Source organism: Festucalex cinctus, chromosome 11, assembly GCF_051991245.1.
Source record: "Festucalex cinctus isolate MCC-2025b chromosome 11, RoL_Fcin_1.0, whole genome shotgun sequence".
In the NCBI taxonomy this organism is placed as follows: domain Eukaryota; kingdom Metazoa; phylum Chordata; class Actinopteri; order Syngnathiformes; family Syngnathidae; genus Festucalex; species Festucalex cinctus.
In genome coordinates this window covers 3,143,940-3,165,645 of record NC_135421.1, presented here as the reverse complement: position 1 = coordinate 3,165,645, position 21,706 = coordinate 3,143,940, and the positions used below count along the sequence as shown (strand labels likewise).

Sequence of the window (21,706 nt, the reverse complement as noted above, 5' to 3'; positions counted from 1 at the left end):
ATGTATGCATGCTGTGGTCCTTTCACTTTATCACCTACTGTTTACCCATCTGGTGTCATCCTTGAAACCTATACAATTACTTTAGAAGCGAACTGTAAAAATTCTTGATAAGAAACGGAATAGCTCACATCATTTTTCAATATTACAAAAATATGTTACTCACCTGGGAAAACATGGTTAAATATTCATATCTATGGCTAATCTATAAAATCATTCATGGTCTATCATCCCCTCCTCTTTTATTAACATTTGAACAACTGACCATAGGAGAACCTGAGGTGCAGCAAGAGGAGACTGTAACGCAAGGCTGACACTTTTTTGTGGCACGAATTGGCACGACTCGAGTCGTGCCAGTGCGCAAACTAGTCGTAAACTGGCATGAAGTGTGCGTAAACCTGTCGTGACTGCGTGCCATGTCGGGGCAAAAATTTTGAAATGTTCTAAATTTTTGTCACGACAAAATTTTGCAAGCGGGTCGTGAACTCTGCGTAAACTTCGTGAACTCGTCGGGACGGTGCAGGAAGGATGGCTTTTGTCCTGGCCATGAAAAAACGGACTAGCTCTACACACTCGGCAGGGTTCTCGAGCGTGCATGGGTGTTCGCTCAACCAGTCTACATGGAGAAGGCATTCAACCGTGTACCTCTGGGAATTCTGAGTTGAGTACTTTGGGAGTATGCAGTACCGAACACCCTGTTTGGTTCCTGCATGACCGATGTCTGGCCGAGTTTGGCCTGCATTACCGGCAGTAAGTTGGACTCGTTTACGATGAGGGTTGGACTCCACCAAAGCTGCCCTTTGTCACCGATTCTGTTCATACCACTTTTGGACAGAATTTCTTGGCCAAGGCATTGAGTGTGTCCATTTTGGTGACCTCAGTATTGCATCTCTGCTCTCTGCAGATAATGTGATACTGATCATGTGTTCATATGTGGTACGGCTTCATCATCACCCATGATTTCCAACTCTCACTGGAGTGGTTCATTGCAGAGTGTGAAACTGTTGGAAAGAAAATCAGCAGCTCCAAATCTGAGACCATGGTTCTCAGTCGGAAAAGGGTGCCCTCTTCAGATCGAGGATGAGATCCTGCTCCCAATGGAGGCTTTGTGCAGTGTCTGCAGTGATGCGGATAGGTTGTGGTGAAGAATTAGATGTTTTCAAAGGCAAAGCAGGTCAATCTATTATTTCTGCCCTGAACTATGGTCACAAGCTGAGGGTCGTGACACAAACAACAAGAACTTGGATAAAAGCGGACAAAATTTGTCTCCTCCGGGGTGTCAGACCGCTTAGAGATTAGAAGCTCAGTCATCCTGAAGGGACTCAGAGTAGAGCAGCTGTTCCTTTGCATTGAGAGGAAACCAAAGAGGTGGCTCAGGCATCTGATCAGGATGCCTCTTGGAGGCGTCCTGGTTGTGACGAGTAAAGAGTAACTAATCTTATTCCTAGAGTCACACATTTTCAAAAATAAACCTCCAAATTAATAGATATTTCACATTATTCCTTCCACCTTCCTTGACTGAACCAACCATTTCAACTATAAATGTCATCTTACTCCCGATTTATTTATTTATTTTTTATTTTATTTTTTATTTTTTTATTTTTTTAGGTATTTAACTCCTTCTGCATTGGTCGCTCCATGTCTATACCTCGTACATCGTGACATTAATTCAACAGCATTTCAGTTCTGCTTCAGGTCTTCTATATTCACACAGAATTGCTACAGAAATCACGTTGTCTAGTGATGACAGACTGCTAGTCAGACAATTCATCCTAATTTCTCTATATTAATAAGACACAGATTCCAAGTAAATATGCTTTTTAAAGTGGAATGGTAAAATGGTCTACTATTTTATATTGCACTAATCTCGGTCCTTGAGGGCCACAGACCTGCAGGTTTTGGATGTTGCCCTTCTCCAACACAGATGATATATGATCCGCTCATCAGCAAGCACTGATTACGATAACGATCCCATTGTATTGGAAGTGGGCAACCTGCAAAACCTGAAGTAGTCCGGCCCTCGAGGACCGAGATTGCCCACCCTGAAGCCTGATTTATGTCTCCACGTTTGCCGTGACGTCTCCATGTGAGCCTCAAGTATACTGAGGCCTTGATACTACACCATATGGTGCGCTTTACAATGCCTCACATTCACCCATTCACACCCATATTCACACATCACTTGTCGACTGCTTTCCATGCAGGGCACTACTAGGTCCACTGGGAGAAAATCGGGATTCAGCGTCTTGCTCAAGGACACTTGAACATGATCACCAGTTGTGAGGATCAAATCCACAACCTCACGAACCGAAGACGACCACTCTACCACTGAGCCATGCTGCCCCTAAGTAATTGAGAAATGACCATTCTATTACCTCAAAATTAGTACAATAATTGTTTGAATGCACAATAGCAGTTACTGAAAATTTAATAACAAACATAGATGAAAACTAATTTCAAACTCTATTCAGGTTAGGTTGGTGGACTGTGTACCTGATACTCCAGTGGCAACTCGAGTGGGTATTTCTGCAGGTTGCAGACAGCCACAGCTAGCTGGTCCTGTCTGCACATCAGGTGCAAAGGAGAGGCTCGGACTCTGTCACAGTAAGGCATGACAGCATGTTTTCTGAAACAACAAACCAAACGATTTTCAAGAGAGTTGAAATTTATTGAAGATTTTTTAAATCCAAATGATTGCTGTATTGTGGTGTGGTAGTGCATAAAACATACACAACTAACTCTGAAAGAAGTGCAGCTAAAATAGATTAAAATCTTGTGAGAAATTATGGAATACAAATTATTTAAATGTAAACAGTGGCGCCTCAAATTCTGTGATGTCGGTCAAATTTCGGCTTGGTTGTCTTGCAAAATAAAAAAGGGATAATAACTTCATTCATTATATTTGGAATAATTAATTTCACAAGGTTATTTTTGCTTAAATTATGAATTAAAAAAAAATACATGTTGCATGTTACATATTCAATACTAGAGGTGCAACAATTAATCAACTACAATGAACATTTAATCAATTATCAAATGAATCGGTATTCTTATAATCAATTATTTGTTTAGATAACTTTTTAATAAGAAATTCTCAAAATGCTCAGAATTTCAGCTTCTGAACAGTAAATATTCACCAATTTCTATTGTCCTCCAGGATAGAAGACCGAAAAAAATTAAACTTTTTCACAGGTGTTGGGCCGAAATCTCGTAAGTCATAATAACTTTCATACTTTTCCAAAAATCTGTATTAGTGGTCAGTCCACGTGTTATTTATTTAATTATTTATATAAATAAATAAATATTACTTATTTATACATTTTTATTATTTTTTATTTTTTTACAAATTACTGACCAATCTAAAGTACCCTGTTCAAGTTACCTCCATGGGGCCTTATAAATCAATGCTGCAGGAGTGTGGTGCTCAAATTTTAAAGATTCAAAATAGCGGACTTCCTGTTAGGTTTAGGATATGACTCCAAAAGACTTTTGTAGGACACAGGCTGCTTATTACGTATGTAGATCCACTCTACTATTCGCTGCAGAACATAGCCACAAGCAAACAACGCCTCTGTAGAGCCTATAGGGAAGGGCTGATGACTCCTACATCATGAAGTTAATGCTTTTGCATTCATAGTCTTATGCTACGTTTAGAAAGCCTGGCAAGCCACACCCACTTTCTTTAAAGAAATAAGTGAGTCTGGAAAAGCTGCCATTCACCATGATATAGCCCAGTTCGAAACAGCCAGGCAAATCAAATGTATATGCTGTGACGGGAATGAAGTCCATTCTCCTCCTAATATTATAAATCAAGTTTTTACCGCAACAACAGCAGCAAGTCATTAATCACTGCTGTCTCTCTTTGGCAAACCATGATGAATTTACTTTGTCTCCATCAACCGCCCCTGTTTATTACTTGGCTTAACCAAGAGTTAGTAATAGCTAGACAACAACACTTTTCTGAAATTATTAGTAGGAACCTCAACAATACACGCACTCTATTTGCAGTGGTTGACAAACTCACAAATCCCCCAAATCAAACAGCGCCAGAACTCCTCTCAACAGATAAATGCAATGAATTTGCCTGCTACTTTAGTGAAAAAGTACAAGCCATCAGGTCAAACATTGTTACAAACCAGCAAAATAACAAAATGATGCAGCACTTAAAATCACCTAGGAATAATTTAATTACCATGACAGAATTTGACTCAGTGGATCAAAATACTGTAGTAGACTTGCTTCAGCAATTGAAACCTTCCACGAGCTTTCTTGACTCAATACCATCTGGCTTTTTTAAAACCATTGTGAAATCTGTTCAGATCGATTTACAACAAATAATTAATTGCTCACTTCAATCAGGTGAGCTTCCTAAATCTCTGAAAGTAGCCGCCGTCAAGCCCATTCTAAAAAAAAAAGAGAACACTGGATGTCTCCTTGCTAGCAAATTATAGACCAATCGCAAACCTTCCCTTCGTAACTAAAATAGTTGAAAAAGTGGTTTTTAATCAACTCAGCAATTTCTTTAGCTTAAACTGACTTTTGGATAAATTCCAGTCAGGTTTCCGACCTCATCACAGTACAGAAACAGCTCTGATTAAAGTACTGAACGATATAAGATTGAGCACTGATTCAGGGAAGGTATCGGTGCTCGTCTTGTTGGACCTCAGTGCAGCATTTGACACGATTGATCATAATATACTGTTGGACAGGCTGGAAACTTGGGTGGGGTTAAATGGAACAGTCCTTAAATGGTTCAGGTCCTATTTAGAGGAAAGGAGTTACTTTGTGAATATTGGAAATTTTGAATCTGATCGAAAGGCCATGACATGTGGGGTCCCTCAAGGGTCAGTCCTTGGACCCCTGTTGTTCAGTCTGTATATGATACCTTTGGGTCAAATGCTTCAGAACGTCGATGTTGACTATCATAGTTATGCAGATGACACACAACTGTATTTATCAATGTCCCCAAATGACAGCAGTTCTATTAACGTAGTGTCATTTTCTAGAGCAAATTAACAACTGGATGAACCAACATTTTCTTCAGCTAAACGAAAACAAAACGGAGCTCATTGTTTTCGGCAATAAAGAAAAGAGGATTTGCTGTTTAAAAAAACAGCTTGAGTCACTGTCTTTAGAAACTAAAGACCAAGTTTTGAAATCTTGGGGTACTAATAGACTCAGACCTGACCTTCAGCAATCATATTAAATTCATCACTAAAACAGCCTTTTACCAGCTGAAAAACATATCCAGACTGAAGGACTGCATGCTTCAAGCAGACCAAGAGAAGCTTATCCATGCTTTTATCTCCAGCAGACTAGATTACTGTAACGGTCTTCTGACTGGACTCTCTCAAAAGAACATGAGACAATTGCAGCTAATTCAGAACGCTGCCGCTCGAGTTCTGACCAAAACAAAGAGATCAGAACATATTAATCCAGTACTTAAGGATTTACACTGGCTCCCAGTCAGCTGTAGAATCGATTTTAAAGTTCTGCTACTCGTCTATAAATCACTAAATGGTTTGGGTCCTGAATATATCCAAGAAATGCTGATTGAGTACAAACCCAGCAGGGCTCTGAGATCGACAGACTTGGGCCAACTAGTGGAACCCAGAGTTCGAAGCAAACATGGTGAGGCTGCATTTAGCTATTATGCTGCACACAGATGAAATAGGCTACCAACAGAAGTGAAGTCAGCCCCGAGTGTAAATGCTTTTAAATCCAGGTTAAAAACGTTGCTTTTATCTTATACCTTTGATTAGGGACTTTTAAACAGCTTTAATTAAGTGTTTTTTTTTATTATTTTAAAATAATGTTTTAAGATTTTTAATGTATGTTCTTTTTAGTAAATTTTGTAACCTATTTTCATTTATTTTTCTTCCTCTGAATGTTAACTACTGTTTTTTGATGCTTATGTGTTGTCTTTCCTTGTGTAAAGCACATTGAGTTGCCTTGTGTATGAAATGTGCTTTACAAATAAACTTGCCTTGCCTTGCCTTGCCTAAACATGGAGAAACTTGACTACACGTGGCGAAAATAGACTCAATAGCAAATGTTACGAACAAAGCACAGCACACCAGGACAAGAGAAGACAAGGTACAACAATGCTCCCACACCCACGTGAAACAAACACCACTCCCTTATACCAGCACTCACGAGACAATAACCAGACACACCTGGGAAACACAATAGGCAGAGGGCACTAATTGGGTCACAGAAACAGGGAAGGGCGACACACAGGTGGATGCGGTTAACTGTGACCAGCAGTAGCAGAGACGAAGAAGCTTGAGACTTTGGCGGCTGAGACGAAGACGCTTGAGACCTTGGCGGCTGAGACGAAGAAGCTTGAGACTTTGCCGGAGAAGACGAAGAAGCTTGAGACTTTGGCTGCTGAGACGAAGACATTTGAGACTTGCTGGGGCTGCTGAGACGAAGACATGAAACTTTTGCTGGGGCAGCTGAGACGAAGGAACTGGAGACTTTGGCTGCAACAGCTGAGACGAGGGAACTTGGGACCTATGAACAGAGTTCTCTGAGACGGAATGAGATAGGATTTCTCTAGGTTGACCTTGAGGCCGAGACCTGCCACATGTTCCAGAAGCACACCCATGTCTCGGAGTGCCTGAGCTCTGGACGGTGCGCATATCAGCCAGTCGTCCAGATACGGGAGCACTTTCATGCCCCCCGACTGCAGGGGTACAAGGGCTGCCTTCATCACTCGTGTGAACACCCTGGGAGAGAGTGACAGACCGAATAGGAGTAACCTGAACTGCCAGTGGCGACCTCTGGAGGCAAAGCGGAGAAACCTCCTGTGCTGATGGGCCACAGGGACATGGAAATAAGCATCCTTCAGGTTGATTGAGGTGAAACATTTTCCCCGGCCGACCGTCCTCAACACAGCCAATGTAGTCAGCATGAGGAAAGGTAGCACCTTGAGATAACGGTTGAGCCCTCTCAGATCCAGGATAGGAGGGAATCCGCCTGTCTTTTTTTTGGAATGAGGAAGTAGGGGGAGTAGAATACCCCTGGGTGCTTCGATAGCGGACTTGGCTAGGCTTCAGCCGGGTCCTTTTAGCATTCTGTTAAGATTTGGATGTGGTGGGACCCAAAGGGGGAGTAACCAGACAGGAAGAGGACTGGTTCCATCCAGAAAATAACTTCATTGAAGGGACTGAATGTGGACTGACTGAGTAAGGCGTGGACATGAGGTGGCATGGCGTGAAGACTTGGCATGGCGTGAAGACAATGAAGACAATGTTTCAACAATGCCTGGGATGTACAAAGGATGACACCACAAGCTGGCTGCTACCATATCATTTTTTTTGCCTCTACAACATTAATGCTCAACCATACAGCAGAAAAATAATGGACTTTCATGACTCTTGCAATTTGCCACTGACTTCTAAAGGTTTGTGTGTTTGTGTTTTCTTTGTATCTGCTAAGTAAATGTGCTTCAAGTGCTTTAAGCAGTTACTGTATGTTACAATTAGACCTTGCAGTGTAAAAACTACCTGGCCTGTTTTTTTTTATTTTTTTATTTCCATTTCATTCCACTACGGTTGCTATATTTGCACTTTGTTTACATTTCAATTGTGAAAAAAGGTGGTTTATATGTTGTACTGTAATAAAGTGTGAAGCACCAATCACAAATCTATTGTTCAATAATTATTACCAAATTTCGTCAAAAATATCGTCACCGCACATTTCTTTGAAATATGATATTATTTTTAAGCCCTTAGTACAAACATACTTTGCGGGAAGACCATGTGTCTGGAACACAAGGTATTGTAAGATTCTTTCTAGAGATAGACCGATATGCTTTTTTCAGGGCCGATACCGATTCCGATTATCGGTAGTCAAGGAGGCAGATAACCGATATTTGAAGCCGATATTCATTTGCAGTAAAAGTTAAAATGTTGGCACCAAATTTTTGAATAATGCAAACCCTAACCGTTCTTTACAATGGATTCTCACACTGCACTTTTCATTTTACATCCTTCTATCTGCAATAAGACGTTGGTGGCGGGGGGAGTTAAATGTGGGGGCCAATGTGACATTACCTTTTATAGCATTTGGGATACTTGTAGTTTTATTCTATAAATGTTATATTTTTATATTTTGAAGTAATAGGAGGAACCCTGTCATTCAAAATGTGCATCAGCTGTGGCATTACTTATTACTACAGCAAAAAAATAAATAAAAAAAATTCCATGAGAAAAACTATTCATCCCTGAACACCATACAGTTCTTGTAGACCTTATTATGATTAGTTATTGTTACCATATAGACAGTTTTGATAAGCTGAGGATCTTAAATCGAGAACAGCAATATCATGCTACTCCTCTCTACAAGAGAACTGTCAAAAGACACTTCATCATGTAGTTTACTGCCACTTAGGATGCCCCAATCAACGCAGAAAAAGGTAGAGTAAAATAACTTGGCTATAATAATAGTAAGAATAACTTGGTTAAACAGACATTGTTGCGGTGGACCGCTGCCACTTTCTGCTGTTTAATGTGTTTTACACTTATAGACACGTGTGTGTATATGGGCACACTATTCTCTCACTACTGTACTGTACTGTATCACTTAATGGCACAGATGTACTTGTCTAAATAATAACTGGGCTGCAACATTGCTAATTCACATTAACAAGCACTATCTTAGCTGTCCACATGAATAGTTACTAACACACGAGAAAGTTATACAACGCACCAAACATGAGCTCATTATTCAAAGTATGAGGCACGTAACGAAATTACATCACTGAACATTAATTGCAGCCGTGTACGGCCGTAGATGTTACATATTAGTGGCATCCATTGAGAGGATAATGTCCCAAATGACGGCAGACATGACGTGAAAAGAGAGACAAAACGAGCAAATAAGCACACTATACTTTAGTGCACTTCTCTACTAATGCCAAACATACGGAAGAGAACACGTTCGTGTAGTTAAACGGTGTTTAAGACACTTAATTAGTTACGGAGCGGACTTTAACGAGGTGCACAACGAGCTGTCAATCAAATCGACGTCGAAGCTTAAGGCACACAATGGCAAACCAGTGCGACAAATAAACACAATATAAAGTAACTAAACGCTATTTAGTGTCACTGTGGCATCTAACTGCATAATAACCGCTATGCAACTAGTAGTGGACGTGACCCAGAATGCAATGTGTGCGTCACGAGAGGTAAATATAATGACATTACTCTACTCTTAACATGGAACTAGACAATATAATAATGACAACTGTTAATATTTGGAACCTTTCTAACAAACATTATTTACTTAATTAAGTGAAAATGTGTGTGATTCCCTCCCCGAGTAGTTCAAGTAGCGAATTACCTACTGGGTGTTAGCCTACATGCTAAGCTGAACACACCACTGTTAGCTAGCGGGGATTCAATGCAAGGCAATGCAGCTCCATTCATATAGTGCATTTAATACACAACATAATTCAATGTGTTTAGCTTATCATGGTGAAACGATCGGCGGAGTCTCTTCTCTTTTAACTTACCTTCGAAGCATGTGTCTGTCGCGTTGTGTCCGTGGGTGCGTGTGTGACCGGCTACTGTGATACAGGCATACACTACTGATTGGTTCTAGCTCTTGCACGGCTAACCAATCAAATGCTGCTATGGGCGTTACATTGCTGGAGTTGGACTCCATAACAGACAGAGACGCTCTGGGCTGCATTCGAAGCGAAAAGACGGAGTTTTAAATGGATCGCTCATATCGGCCGTCAGATTAATAAAACAGACCGATACCGATATGTACCAATATGTCAAATATCGGCCCCGATTATCGGCCCGACCGATTATCGGTCTATCTCTAATTCTTTCTAAGTATCGAATAGTAAATTTTGTCACATAACATTCTATACGATATAATCGGTATTATTGACCTCTGTCTCTGTCTGTCCATCCAGAACTTGCAGCTCTTCATGACAAAATCACAGCCCAGTCCACGGCCCCAATTAAGAGTCTGCGCCAGGCTATAGTTGGCTCTGTACCACCCAGTGTCCTCCATAATGGCCAACGTCATTCGAGAAAACACCCTGCTCTGGGTGTGGGAGCCTGTCATTGCTTCATTCTGAGTGAGGAAAGAACAAATTAAAGGAAAGAAAAGAGTCAAAATTAGTGACCACAACTTTTATAAAGTTCTTAATACAAATGAAGTACAGTTACCTCTAACAGTCTCTTTTCCCAATGATTGAGTTCAGTACCCATACCCCCCTGATTCTCCAACTCCATTCCCTCTAAGATTGGACACTGGAAATGCCTTCTTACCTCGTCCTGGGCACAGAGAACACAAAAACTTGAAAGGTCTTTCAGAACAGAAAATAAACAACTACTGATATTGAATTAACAAGTGTTGAACTGAATTGAATTAAACTGAAATGACTATCTTTATTGTCATTAAAAAAAAATACCAACAAAATAAAAGACCTTCACTAAATTCATAAAACTTTCCAACAAACTAATTTCCAAATGAATTATTTTCAGTCTGGGTGTTTCTGTTTTTGGGGTTGTGTAATGTCTGCCTGGCAGCAAAAGTTCAAACAGGTGATGTCCAGGGTGGGAGGGGTCTGTGATTATTTCTTGTGCCATCCTGAGGGAACAAGAGCTGTACAGTTCAAGGAAAGGCAAATGACAACAGGGCTGTATTAATGACCCCCTTGTGCAGCTGGGAAACCAAATAGACATGGTGTGCCATGATGCTATCTGTGGAGCAGCGATAGAAGCCCACCAGCCAGTGTAAGGTTGTTGCTCCTGATGACCCACGGGAAGTGAAGTCTGCTGTGCCTTCAAACATGTTCAATGGGAGACGGTCCTGGGGCCTCATTTATAAAGCTTGCGTACGATCAAAATGAGGCCAAAACACTACGTACGAACATTTCTGCGCCAAAGGTGGTATTTATAGAAAACCGTAAACAATCCGCACATTCTGGAGAGATGGGAAAACAGCGACACAATCAGCTTTGTGGTGCATTTATATTCCTGAAATTCCATGTATGCTGAATGTTGGGTCACATTAATGTTTGTTTTGCAGACTTGCTCCAATGTCACAAGCACGCAGCGGGGCGGAAAGCATGCGAATGAACATTTTAAACGTCAGTCTTCTCTCGTTGATCACCTATCCTGAAAAGGCCTCATGCAACAAATCATATGAATAACAAATAATGTGGACACATACTGCAAGCATTACATCATCGCGCCGCGCAACAATATGCGCCTATAGTAACTTTACCCGCCCGTCGTGCAATTGCCACAATATGATCCATGCAGCCGTGATTCTGTATGAAGATCCATAAGCAACACATTGGGAATATTAACTCTTTGACCGCCATAAACGTTTAAAAACGTTCAGTATAATACTAGGATTGGCCGCCATAGAGGTTAATTGACGTCTACTATGTTTTTTTATGGAAACGGGTGGAGGAAAGCCTTGGGCAGCTGTGCTCCAAGTATCAAGCCGATCGGGTTACTATATGAGTATTCCTGGCCACTAGATGGCTGTGATGAGTCTTTTGGACAAGATCGGGTAGGAGACAACAGTAGAAGAAGAGAGGCGGAGCTAGAGTGTTGAGGGGGAGAGAATGGCTAACTTGGCTAAGGGAGTCAAAAAGGCTACAGATGGCAATCAGCTCACGCTTGATCCTTATTTTCAAAGCTCAAAAGCATCGACCAGTGCTCAAGAGCACAGTGATGACGGATTTAAGTCATAGTTGAAGCGGTGACGCGGCCGTTTCGACCACGTCCTAAGGCCCCACCGGCTAGCGATGCTAATAACGTCCTAAGGCCCCACCGGCTAGCGATGCTAACACCGGAGAAAAGTGGTGCACAACCGAGCACGTCTGCACAGATGACGTTTCATCGGACGATGACGACTACTATGGGTCCGATGCAAGACAGTCTTGGACAGTCTTCCAAAGAACGTGAAGGTAAGCGCTAGGGGTGGGACAAAAAAACGATTCGACCGAACCATCGGTCGTTAAGGGGAGCTAAACGGCCGTATCGGTAGCAGACTTGTCAACCGATACAAAATCCGCCGGGAATCCTTAGATACATTGCTTGTAAAGCTGTGGACCGGATATCGCGTTGCTGTGAATCGGTTGCGAGTGAGGCTTTATGGTTTTCATAACAATAGCAAGAGTTCTGCACCGTGCTCTACTTGTTTTGTTTAGATTTCAGTAGCAGCACTATTCAAGCTACTTCCGTGTTTACAGAGAGCTAGCAAAGTAGCGCTCAGAGACGCTTCATTTCCCGGATGTTGTAAACATAATGCAAAGACGTTACGCACCTTGGGGGGGAGCCAACCGTCAACGCCGTGCTCGCGACACGGCGCGTGCGCGCACAACGAGTGACAACATGCAACAGTGGAGACAGTTAGCAGAAGCCGGTGCCGTACATCTTGGTATTTCCCATGGCTATCGAGTCCACTCGGTGCACTTGTATGTCCCGGGCCGGCGTTGGTACTGCGCGCGAGCCAAAAAGAATAACTCCCGTGACGATCCAATGCATGGATTCAAACGACACAGGTATGTCCCACAGCCAACACACCAGCTAAGCTAAAAGCACACTGCAAGTATCTCATTTCTCAGTTTGTGGCTCCCTGTCAATGTACACAACTAGCATGAGCAGTAGGGAACTGAGACGTGCCCGCAATTACGTCATCAAACTCAAAATGAACGACAGCCCAAAAAACAAAACAAACAGTAGTGATTCCGTGGTCATCATCGTGTCTCAGATTTAAAAAAAACAAAAAAGATGTCATACATTAACCAAAAATGAATGTGATGGCAAAGAAAAACCAAAATTGTTAAAAACAAAAATTGTTGATAAAAAGGTTAGGGCACTTTTGGAAATATTTTTGGATATATTAAGTTGTTAAAATGTCTGATAGATTTATTGTTCCATAAGGTGGCTTCATATTTCTTTTGGCTGGACGGTAGGTTTATTTCATGTTTCTGAAATACTTCACAATGTGCACATTTTCTGTTTAATTTTGTTGGTGTCTTTTTAAAGGTTAAATATTTATATTTCAAATTGAATTATCAGCCTTTTGTTTTCCTGATCCTGATTTTGAATTAAAAACAAAAACAAAAAACAATTATAACTGTTAATAACAACTAATAAATATTTAAACTGATAAATTTTTCAGTCATATCGCCCAGCCCTTTGTTTCGGTCCATTTAAATAATTGATTCAATATATAAAAATATAGAAGACATTGTTGTTGTTCTTTTTTTACACATTTGTAGATACTGTAAAAATGTGTGGTGTTTTAAGATTGTTTACAAGCAACAAATGTCACTATAAGATTTGAATATTGAAATTAATCGTATCGAATCGAAAATTGTATCGTTCCCAAACTTAATCGAACCGTATCGAACCGTTCTGTTCTGAAAGATAATCGTTTTTCAATCGAATCGCAACTTGTGTATCGAGATACATATTGAATCGGCCTCATGTCAGAGATTCCCACCCCTAGTAAGCGCTAACATGCTAAGAGATTGCTCGTAAGATTACTTTCCGGGCGATCTGCTAGCAGCGTGTGTAAATGTGCTGATATACACTAAAACATCTATTACCTATACAAACGTGAATGTATATTTTATAGATCGTGCTCACAGCAACGTCCAACCGCTGGTTCTACGACAAAGAAACGTCAAAACAAAACAAAAAAACGTTTTCAATACACCGCAAAAATAAAAGGAAAGTCTTTCGATAGTATTGTAATTGTATATGTTTCTTTCAGCTCCCCCTCATAGGGCCCAAAGTGACCCTTCTCACAGTGAGCAGAACAAAGGTAAAAAGAAAAGATTCTCCACAGCACTAATAAAATATTTGATGGTAAACGTCTTCTATAATTTACAGAATGTGCATCAACCAATACACCCAAGAAAAAAAGGTAAACATATGCACACACACACACACACACATTGCATCACACTGCTCTAAAATGATATGATATTGAAATGTATATTTGCAGATCCCAAAGATTCTGGCTGGCTTGAAGTTGATGAATTCGGCTGGCAGCCAACCATCTTCCCCTTTGCTGCAAAACCAGGACCAAGGGATGCTGCAGCAGAGCTGAATTCCCACCTGCCAGCTGACATCCTGGAGCTCTTCATCACGGATGAACTTCTCCAGCACATCGTTCATCATACCAACCTCTACGCAAATCAGTCCATGCAGAAGCAGACTGACAAAAACTGTTGCGCACGTGTAAATAGTTTGCAAAGAGTTTTCCAAATTGTTTGTTCTGATTGCTACTGTTGCATGTAAATAAACTGTTATTTTGCAATCATAAACATTTTTTATTGTTGGGGTAGTGTTTTATAGAAGTTTAGGTGTTTGTAGAATCACTCATGCAAAAAAAAAAAAGTGCCAAATTCACTAGAGTGCATGAAATAACATCGTTTCACAAAAAGCTTGATTTCTCCGTATTTTGGAAGAAAATAGAGGATTTGGGTGAAACGAAGCTGTTTTCTATTGTTGATTACTGAAGATCCGAATAAGGTAGAAACAAACTGAGACTTCAATCTTTCATTTGGTAGTATCCGCGTTTCCATAGTCCTAACACAACATTTTCTGTGGAGCTTGAAAGATCAGTAAAATTCTGTAAATCAGCTGGCAGTATGGGGTTACCTTTTCCGAAAATGGCTGGCAGTCAAAGAGTTAACAACAATAATAGGGTGGCCTATTGATTGCCTAATTTAGTAAATAAGTCAAGTCTGAGTAAAGACAATAAAAGTGGTCAAATTATTTTCTTTATATGACCTTTAAATCACAGCAAAGTATTATTATTATCATGATTATTATTATTATTATTTCTTTCCTTAAAAAAATAATAATCTGCCACTGTGCGCCCTGGTGCGGCATTATCGCACCTCATCCCGCTTGCTTATATTGGCCTTCCGTGACTCGATCTCTCCAATGAGGGTTTTTTTTTTTTTTAAGGCTCTTTTTTTTTTAATGATTTTTTTTTATAGGACCTACTATTCGCACAAAAATTCTATGTATATCATGGTGAAGTTAGTTAGCCTTCTTTCTTGCCTTTTATTGACCGTCCAAATTGTTTCGATTTGGTGTTCGCCAACACGTGGTGATGATTAATTAGTTGAGTTCCATTGCCAAATATGGGGTGAAATAGGCGGACTTGGGACGGGGAACGGCGTGGTATCTGCTGTGCACACCGGTTGAGATCCTGTGGCATTTATAAAGGGAACTTGCGTGCAGATATGCGTATATACGCATGGTTTTATAAATCACATTTTTTTTTTCTGCGTACATGAGTTTTGAGTTTCATTCGTACATACATTTCTGTGCAGGTTTTCACGCACAGTTTGATAAATGAGGCCCCTGGACTTCTGGCAGGCCATTGTAGTACTCACATTCTTCACTACAAAGCAGTGTTGTTGTAATACATGCAGATTGTGGCATGGCATTATCTTGCTGAAATAAGCAAGACGTTGCTTGGATAGCAGCATATGTTTCTCCATTAGGGTGCCTTCACTGATGTGCAAGTTACCCATGCCATGGACATGCAGACTGCATCATACCAACACAGATGCTAAACTTGGCGCTGATAACAATGTGGATGGTTCTTTTCCTTCTTGGACATGACATCCATGATTTCCAAAAACAAATTTAACTAGAGCTGCGCCGGCCGGGCCAATTTGGGGTACTTGCATGTTGGGGTACTGGCACATAGGACTAAGAATTTATTTATTTTTATTTTTTGAAAATGCCACAATAAACCTTTATATACAGATTTTTTTTTTGCCAGGTGTGATAAATATGCAAAGCTGAATGAGTTTTCGTCAATATTAAGATCCCCCCAAAATACTGTTAATTATATATATATATATATATATATATATATATATATATATATATATATATATATATATATATATATATATATAATAATATTGATGGCCGATAATTATCGGCAATTATCGACCAATTTGATGTCAAACAGATAATAGCATTAAAAAAAAACGTCTTTGGAACACTTAGAACATTAAAAAAACGCATTTACACGTTATTGGGAGCAAATGAGATAGCAGTCAGCTATTAGCATTCAGATTTCAACATTCCCACATAATTTCTGCAGAAATTGCACTTCGTCTAGTTATGATTTGAGATTTGCACAATAAATGTGATCCAAAGTAAATTTATTATTTCATTGTTTAAATCCATTTCACTTCTATAAAGGACTATGTCAACCAGCAAGCAAATTATTTAAAAAACAAACCAAAAAACAAACAATTCTATACCGTGATACATACTGTTACCGTGAAGGGCTGCAGTTTATGCTGTGGTATGAATTTTTTTGGCCATATCGCCCAGCCCTACTTCAAACTTGGCCTGGATCATGTCAGGAACTGGGCCAACAACAGAACAAACAAAATCTTGACTTTTCGAACTACTATATGACGGGTGTGGGGCATCAAATTTTGTTTCATATTTCCTTCACCAGGAAATAGTAAATGCTTAATAATTCCCCTATACATGCTCTGAAGATTCCCAAACTTCACATGCATAGTCACAACCTGAAGGTATCTCGATGACAATATGCTGTTGTAAACATAGAGCCATCTATGGGGGGTGCGGTTGTTGGGGTGCTTTCCCTGGTGCCCGGGGCGGTGCCGTCCCGGCGCGGTCCGCTGCTCCATGCCCGGCGGCGCGGTTCGGGGCGGGTGGGCCTCTGGTGTGCCCCGTGGTTCCCTCTCCCCCTCCCCCTTCCTCCCCCCCGTCGCCTCTCCCTCCTCGCCCATCCTCCTCTGCCTCCCGGTCCCTTTTCCCTTGTCGCCCTCCCTCCTCCATCAGGGGGGATGGACTGCAGTGCCTGGCAGCGCTGTGGTCCCCCCCATCTGTGTCCCTGCCCCACCACTTTGTCCCTCCATTTCCTTTTTTAATGCACCATACATATACATATTCATTTTTTGGGGGGGATGCAGGTGTATCGGAGTAGGGGAAATTTTTTTCCCTCTGCTCCGACTCACCTGCTCCCAATTTTAATGCACCACACGCACACCACGCCGGTGGTCGGGGGGGGTGGCGGCTTGTTTGGGGGGGGTGGAGGTATGGGTGGGTGGGGGCTTGGGTGTTGGGGGTCGGGGTGTGTTCGGGGGTTTGGGGGCCGGGGGTGGCGGGGCCTGGGTCGTGGCGGGTGGCGGGTTTGGGTGGGGTGCGGGGGGGTCGTGGGGGGATGGGGGCTGGGGACCGGTGGGGCGCTGTGGGGACCCGCCGGGCCTCGTTCTGCGGCCTTGGGCTCGGGGGTGTGGGCCGGGGCTGGGGCGGGGGTGTTCCGGGCGTCTGGGTCGGCTCGCCGACCGGTGTCTGCTCGGGTGGCGTGGGGTGGCCTTGGTGCTGCCGCGGCCTGGGGATTCCGGGTAGGGGGGGGGGGGGGGGGTGTTCGCTTTGCTGGATCGCGGTTGACGGCTTCTTTCTTTGGTGGTGGTCCTTATGCATGCCAGATCCATCGCACCAGCATCTACTGAAACTCAAACAGAATTTGCCTCTCCCTCCCACAGCCCCTTGAATCAGTGGGTGCTGGTGTCTGTGGATCTCACTTTGCTTTATCCTTCCCTCCTTCCTCTCTTTAGTTTTTCCTCTGGTCACTTGAGATCTCAGTTTATTGGAAGTTTGAGGTTTCTGGGGTTGGCATAAGACTCTGGTTTTGTAACCACGCAGGAGGGGTTTGGTTGGTGCTGGATTTCACTTTGATGGATTGGATGTACTGGCTTCTATGGATCTCACTCTGCCTCATCGATCCTTCCCTCCTTCCTCTCTTTATTTTTTTCTCTGGTCTCTTGAGATCTCGTTAATTTGTTGGAATTTAGAGGCTTCCGGGGTTGGCGTAAGACTTTGATTTTGTAACCATGGGGAAGGCATGAAGTGTTTGGTCGGTGCTGGATTTCACTTTGATTTATCTTTCTTTTCTCTTTATTTTTTCTGACCTTTTCTCTGGTCTCCTGACCATTTGAACCTCACGACTCTGGCAAGATTCTGAAGTACCTGGTTAAGGCGAAGGGTAATGGGATATTTATAAGGTTTTAGGTGAATTAATGAGTATAAATTTATACGTAATTGCACGCACACGCACGCACGCATGCACACGCACGCACGCAAATGCACACACGCAAACGCACGCACACATACACACACACACACACACACACACACAAAAAAAAGAGCAATGATGATAAGACGTTGAATCGGTAAGACTACCGAATGAACAATTCTGAGCTCTTTAAAAAAAAAAAAAAAAAAAAAAAAAAAAAACAGAGCCATCTAGTGGTGACCATTTTTTTTTGTTGTCAGAAAAGCCTTGTTGATCATGCACCAGAACGGATAATCTGACTTTTCAGCAAAGGGTGTGGCCATTATCCATCCATCCATCCATCCATCCATTTTCCTAACTACTGTGTTTGTTGATGCTAATGTGTTGTCTTTCCTTGTGTAAAGCACATTGAGTTGCCTAGTGTATGAAATGTGCTACACAATTAAACTTGCCTTGCCTTGAATATAGAACGGATAATATTGAAACAAAATTTAATAATGACAAATGACATCAAAAGTAATGGATGTGAAATAATTATTAGTAACAACGATTAGTATTAAATATTGCATTTGTACTTGTTATGTTTTGACTATCTTGTTGAGTTTTTCTGTTGAAGTTGCCATGGTGCCAGAAGGGCGGTGTCTACCACGGCGCACCTGCTGTCACTTTATAATCAGCAGGGGTTTAAAAGCCGAGTGTCGGCAGACAGGAGACGTCGGGCTATTCTGCATTGCTCCCTTGCTTGCTGCCAACGCGACCACTCGTTCCTCGCCTTGCTACGGTTTGTTTTTATGACGCATTCTCCGGTCCGCAGCGGTTTTGTCCACGCGCGCGTCCTTAGTTACTCTTCGGCTCTTTTTAGTTATTTGTAGACGCATAGTAGTTTTCCTCCTTTGTTCTCTCGCTCGCGGCGGTTTGTTCCTTCTGCGCACTCTCGGTTGTTAGGTACTCATACTGTATAGTTTTATTATTTTGCTACTTTGTACGTTGTTACTTCCTTGGAACTTTTTCCATGCGCCCTTTGTTAAATTAAAGTATTGTTGTTTGTCTCGGATTAGCTGCTCTGGGATCCTTATTCGCACGCACACACACACGCACGCACGCACGCACACACATATCCTTAACATAATAGCCCGACCACGATGGATCCCGCAGATTCCGATCACGTCCGCCATGCGTTGTCCAGTCAGGGACAACTTCTCGGCACACATGAGCAAACCCTCCGACAGCTCATGGAAGCGGTGTCTTCCCTCACGACACAGCTTGGCTCGCTCGCTACTCGCGTTAACCAGATGTCGGCCAGGGAGGCACCCGGCTCGCCACCTCGATCCAGTGCGGAAGCCCCCGCCCCCCTTGCCGGCACGCACGAGGGTAGAGAACCCAACTTGCCACATCCGCAGCACTACTCGGGGGAGATTGGGTTATGTAGTCAATTTATTTATCAATGTAGTTTAATTTTTGATCAACAACCCCGTACGTTCGTTTCCGATCAATCAAAGATCGCATACATAATGAGTCTCTTGACGGGTCGGGCCGCTGCTTGGGCGTTGGCAGTAAGCAACGCGAACCCCACATTACGTAATTACTTACCCGACTTCCTTACTGAGTTTCGCAATGTTTTTGATCACCCGGTAAAAGGCAAGGAGGCGGGCAGCCGTCTGCTGAGCCTAAAACAGCGGGACATGTCAGTCGCGGATTATTCTATCGCTTTTCGTATCTTGGCCGCAGAAAGCCGTTTTGATGAGACTGCACTTTGCAGCGTTTTTCGTCAAGGACTGAATCCGTCGATCAAGGACGAACTTGCAGTGCGAGATGAAACCACCAGCTTGGAGGAGCTAATTAGACTGGCCATCCGGCTGGACAATCGGCTGCGGGAACGTCACCGCGAGAGGAGAGACGAGGAACGGCGGCAGCCAGGTTTCAACACCCGGGGGATGAGGGCACCAGCCACGGTTGAGCCAGCTCCGGGTCTTCTCCCTACTCCTCCGACGGCTGCCAGCCCGCCGACTGCCCACGCTGAGGAAGCCATGCAATTGGGTGGAGGACGGCTCACCCCGGCGGAGCGCCAACGACGAACGACAAGCCGTCTCTGTTTCTACTGCGGGGTGTCGGGGCACCTCATTTCTGCCTGCCCAGTGAGACCCGATCGACGGGCCAGCAGTACGAACCCCCGGACCTCCTCGTCCCCTAACTGTGAGTACTCGTCGGCCGTTTCGGCGGCGAAGCCAGCTACCATGTTGAAACCGTCGGAGGGGAAAAGACTGCAATTACGAGGGGAGGTGTCGGGTTATGGGGCCAGGGTTGAAATCGTAGCCCTGGTGGACTCCGGGGCTGATGACTGTTTTTTAGACGAATCAATTGTTAACAAGTTGAGATGCCCGGTGTTAGAGCTGGAGAAGCCCACCGAGGTATTTGATCTGGACGGACGGTTGTTGGCCGTGGTAACACATATCACGGATATTTTGAAAATACGCTTGTCGGGTAACCACGTGGAGAACAGACAATTTTTTGTTGCACACATGCACAAGGCCCCTGTAGTGTTGGGACTGACTTGGCTAGCAATGCATAACCCAGACATTGACTGGAAAAAGGGGGAGATAACCAACTGGAGTTTGTTTTGCCACTCTAACTGCCTGAGATCGGCCAATTCAGCTCCCATCATTCCAGCTAGAGCTGTAGAACCTCTGAACTTGGAGAACGTCCCACCAGAATACCATGACTTGCGACTGGCTTTCAGTAAGGACAGGGCACTGTCTCTTCCACCACATCGGCCATACGACTGTGCCATCAATCTCGTACCTAACGCGCCCCTGCCACACGCGAGACTATATCAGATCTCAAAGCCCGAACAGGAAGCACTCCACGAATACATCTCAACCTCGCTGGCAACAGGGCTCATTCGCCCATCAACATCACCAGTAGGCGCTGGGTTTTTTTTCACGGACAAAAAGGACAAAACGTTAAGACCTTGTATTGATTACCGAGGTCTCAATGACATTACCGTAAAGAATAAATATCCATTGCCACTGCTAGATTCCGCGTTCGCACCACTACAGTCTGCTACCATATTTACCAAATTGGACTTGCGCAATGCTTACCACTTGGTCAGGGTGAGAGAGGGGGATGAGTGGAAAACAGCATTTAACACACCCATGGGCCACTACGAGTATTTGGTTATGCCGTTTGGCCTTTGCAACGCACCTGCGGTTTTCCAGAACTTGATCAATGATGTGTTGCGGGACATGATAAACAAATTCTGTTTTGTTTACCTTGATGATATTTTGATTTTTTCCAGAGACCTCCCCGAGCACCGTCAACATGTCCGACTAGTCCTCCAACGCCTTCTAGAAAATCGCCTTTACGTCAAGGCTGAAAAGTGTGAATTTCACACTGCTTCGGTTCAGTTCTTGGGTTTCATAGTGGAGAAGGGCCAACTAAAAGCGGATCCAGCCAAAATACAGGCTGTGGTCGACTGGCCGTCACCCACATCAAGGAAGCACCTGCAGAGGTTCCTGGGCTTCGCCAACTTCTACAGGCGTTTTATTCGAAATTATAGCATGGTGGCGGAACCTCTGACAAGGCTTACATCTAACAAGGACCAGTTTCGGTGGAACCCAAGAGCTGAAGC

The 21,706-nt window shown here is 43.0% G+C and overlaps 1 protein-coding gene and 2 long non-coding RNA genes across 8 annotated transcripts in view; 2 read left to right on the top strand and 1 right to left on the bottom strand.

Moving 5' to 3' along the window:
* LOC144030208 (uncharacterized) overlaps positions 1-2,527 on the top strand; it is a 114,284-nt gene extending 111,757 nt beyond the window's left edge. Inside the window, exons 2-3 of the long non-coding RNA XR_013287211.1 lie at positions 2,202-2,345; positions 2,469-2,527. This is a non-coding gene — a long non-coding RNA (uncharacterized LOC144030208). The remainder of the gene's footprint in view (positions 1-2,201; positions 2,346-2,468) is intronic.
* Positions 1-21,706, bottom strand: part of lmln (leishmanolysin-like (metallopeptidase M8 family)) — a 216,887-nt gene that overhangs the window by 107,272 nt on the left and 87,909 nt on the right. For 5 of the 6 annotated variants that reach the window (XM_077536284.1, XM_077536288.1, XM_077536286.1 and 2 more), the window contains exons 10-13: positions 10,188-10,295; positions 9,905-10,092; positions 2,491-2,623; positions 2,180-2,341 (exon numbers count right to left, since the gene is read on the bottom strand). In XM_077536284.1, the coding sequence (XP_077392410.1) occupies positions 2,180-2,341; positions 2,491-2,623; positions 9,905-10,092; positions 10,188-10,295 (591 nt within the window). The remainder of the gene's footprint in view (positions 1-2,179; positions 2,342-2,490; positions 2,624-9,904; positions 10,093-10,187; positions 10,296-21,706) is intronic. The other variant, XM_077536287.1, reaches the window with a different exon arrangement.
* Positions 13,705-14,520, top strand: LOC144030018 (uncharacterized). Its single transcript, XR_013287170.1, has 3 exons — positions 13,705-13,812; positions 13,881-13,914; positions 13,996-14,520. It is a non-coding gene; the product is annotated as an uncharacterized LOC144030018 (long non-coding RNA).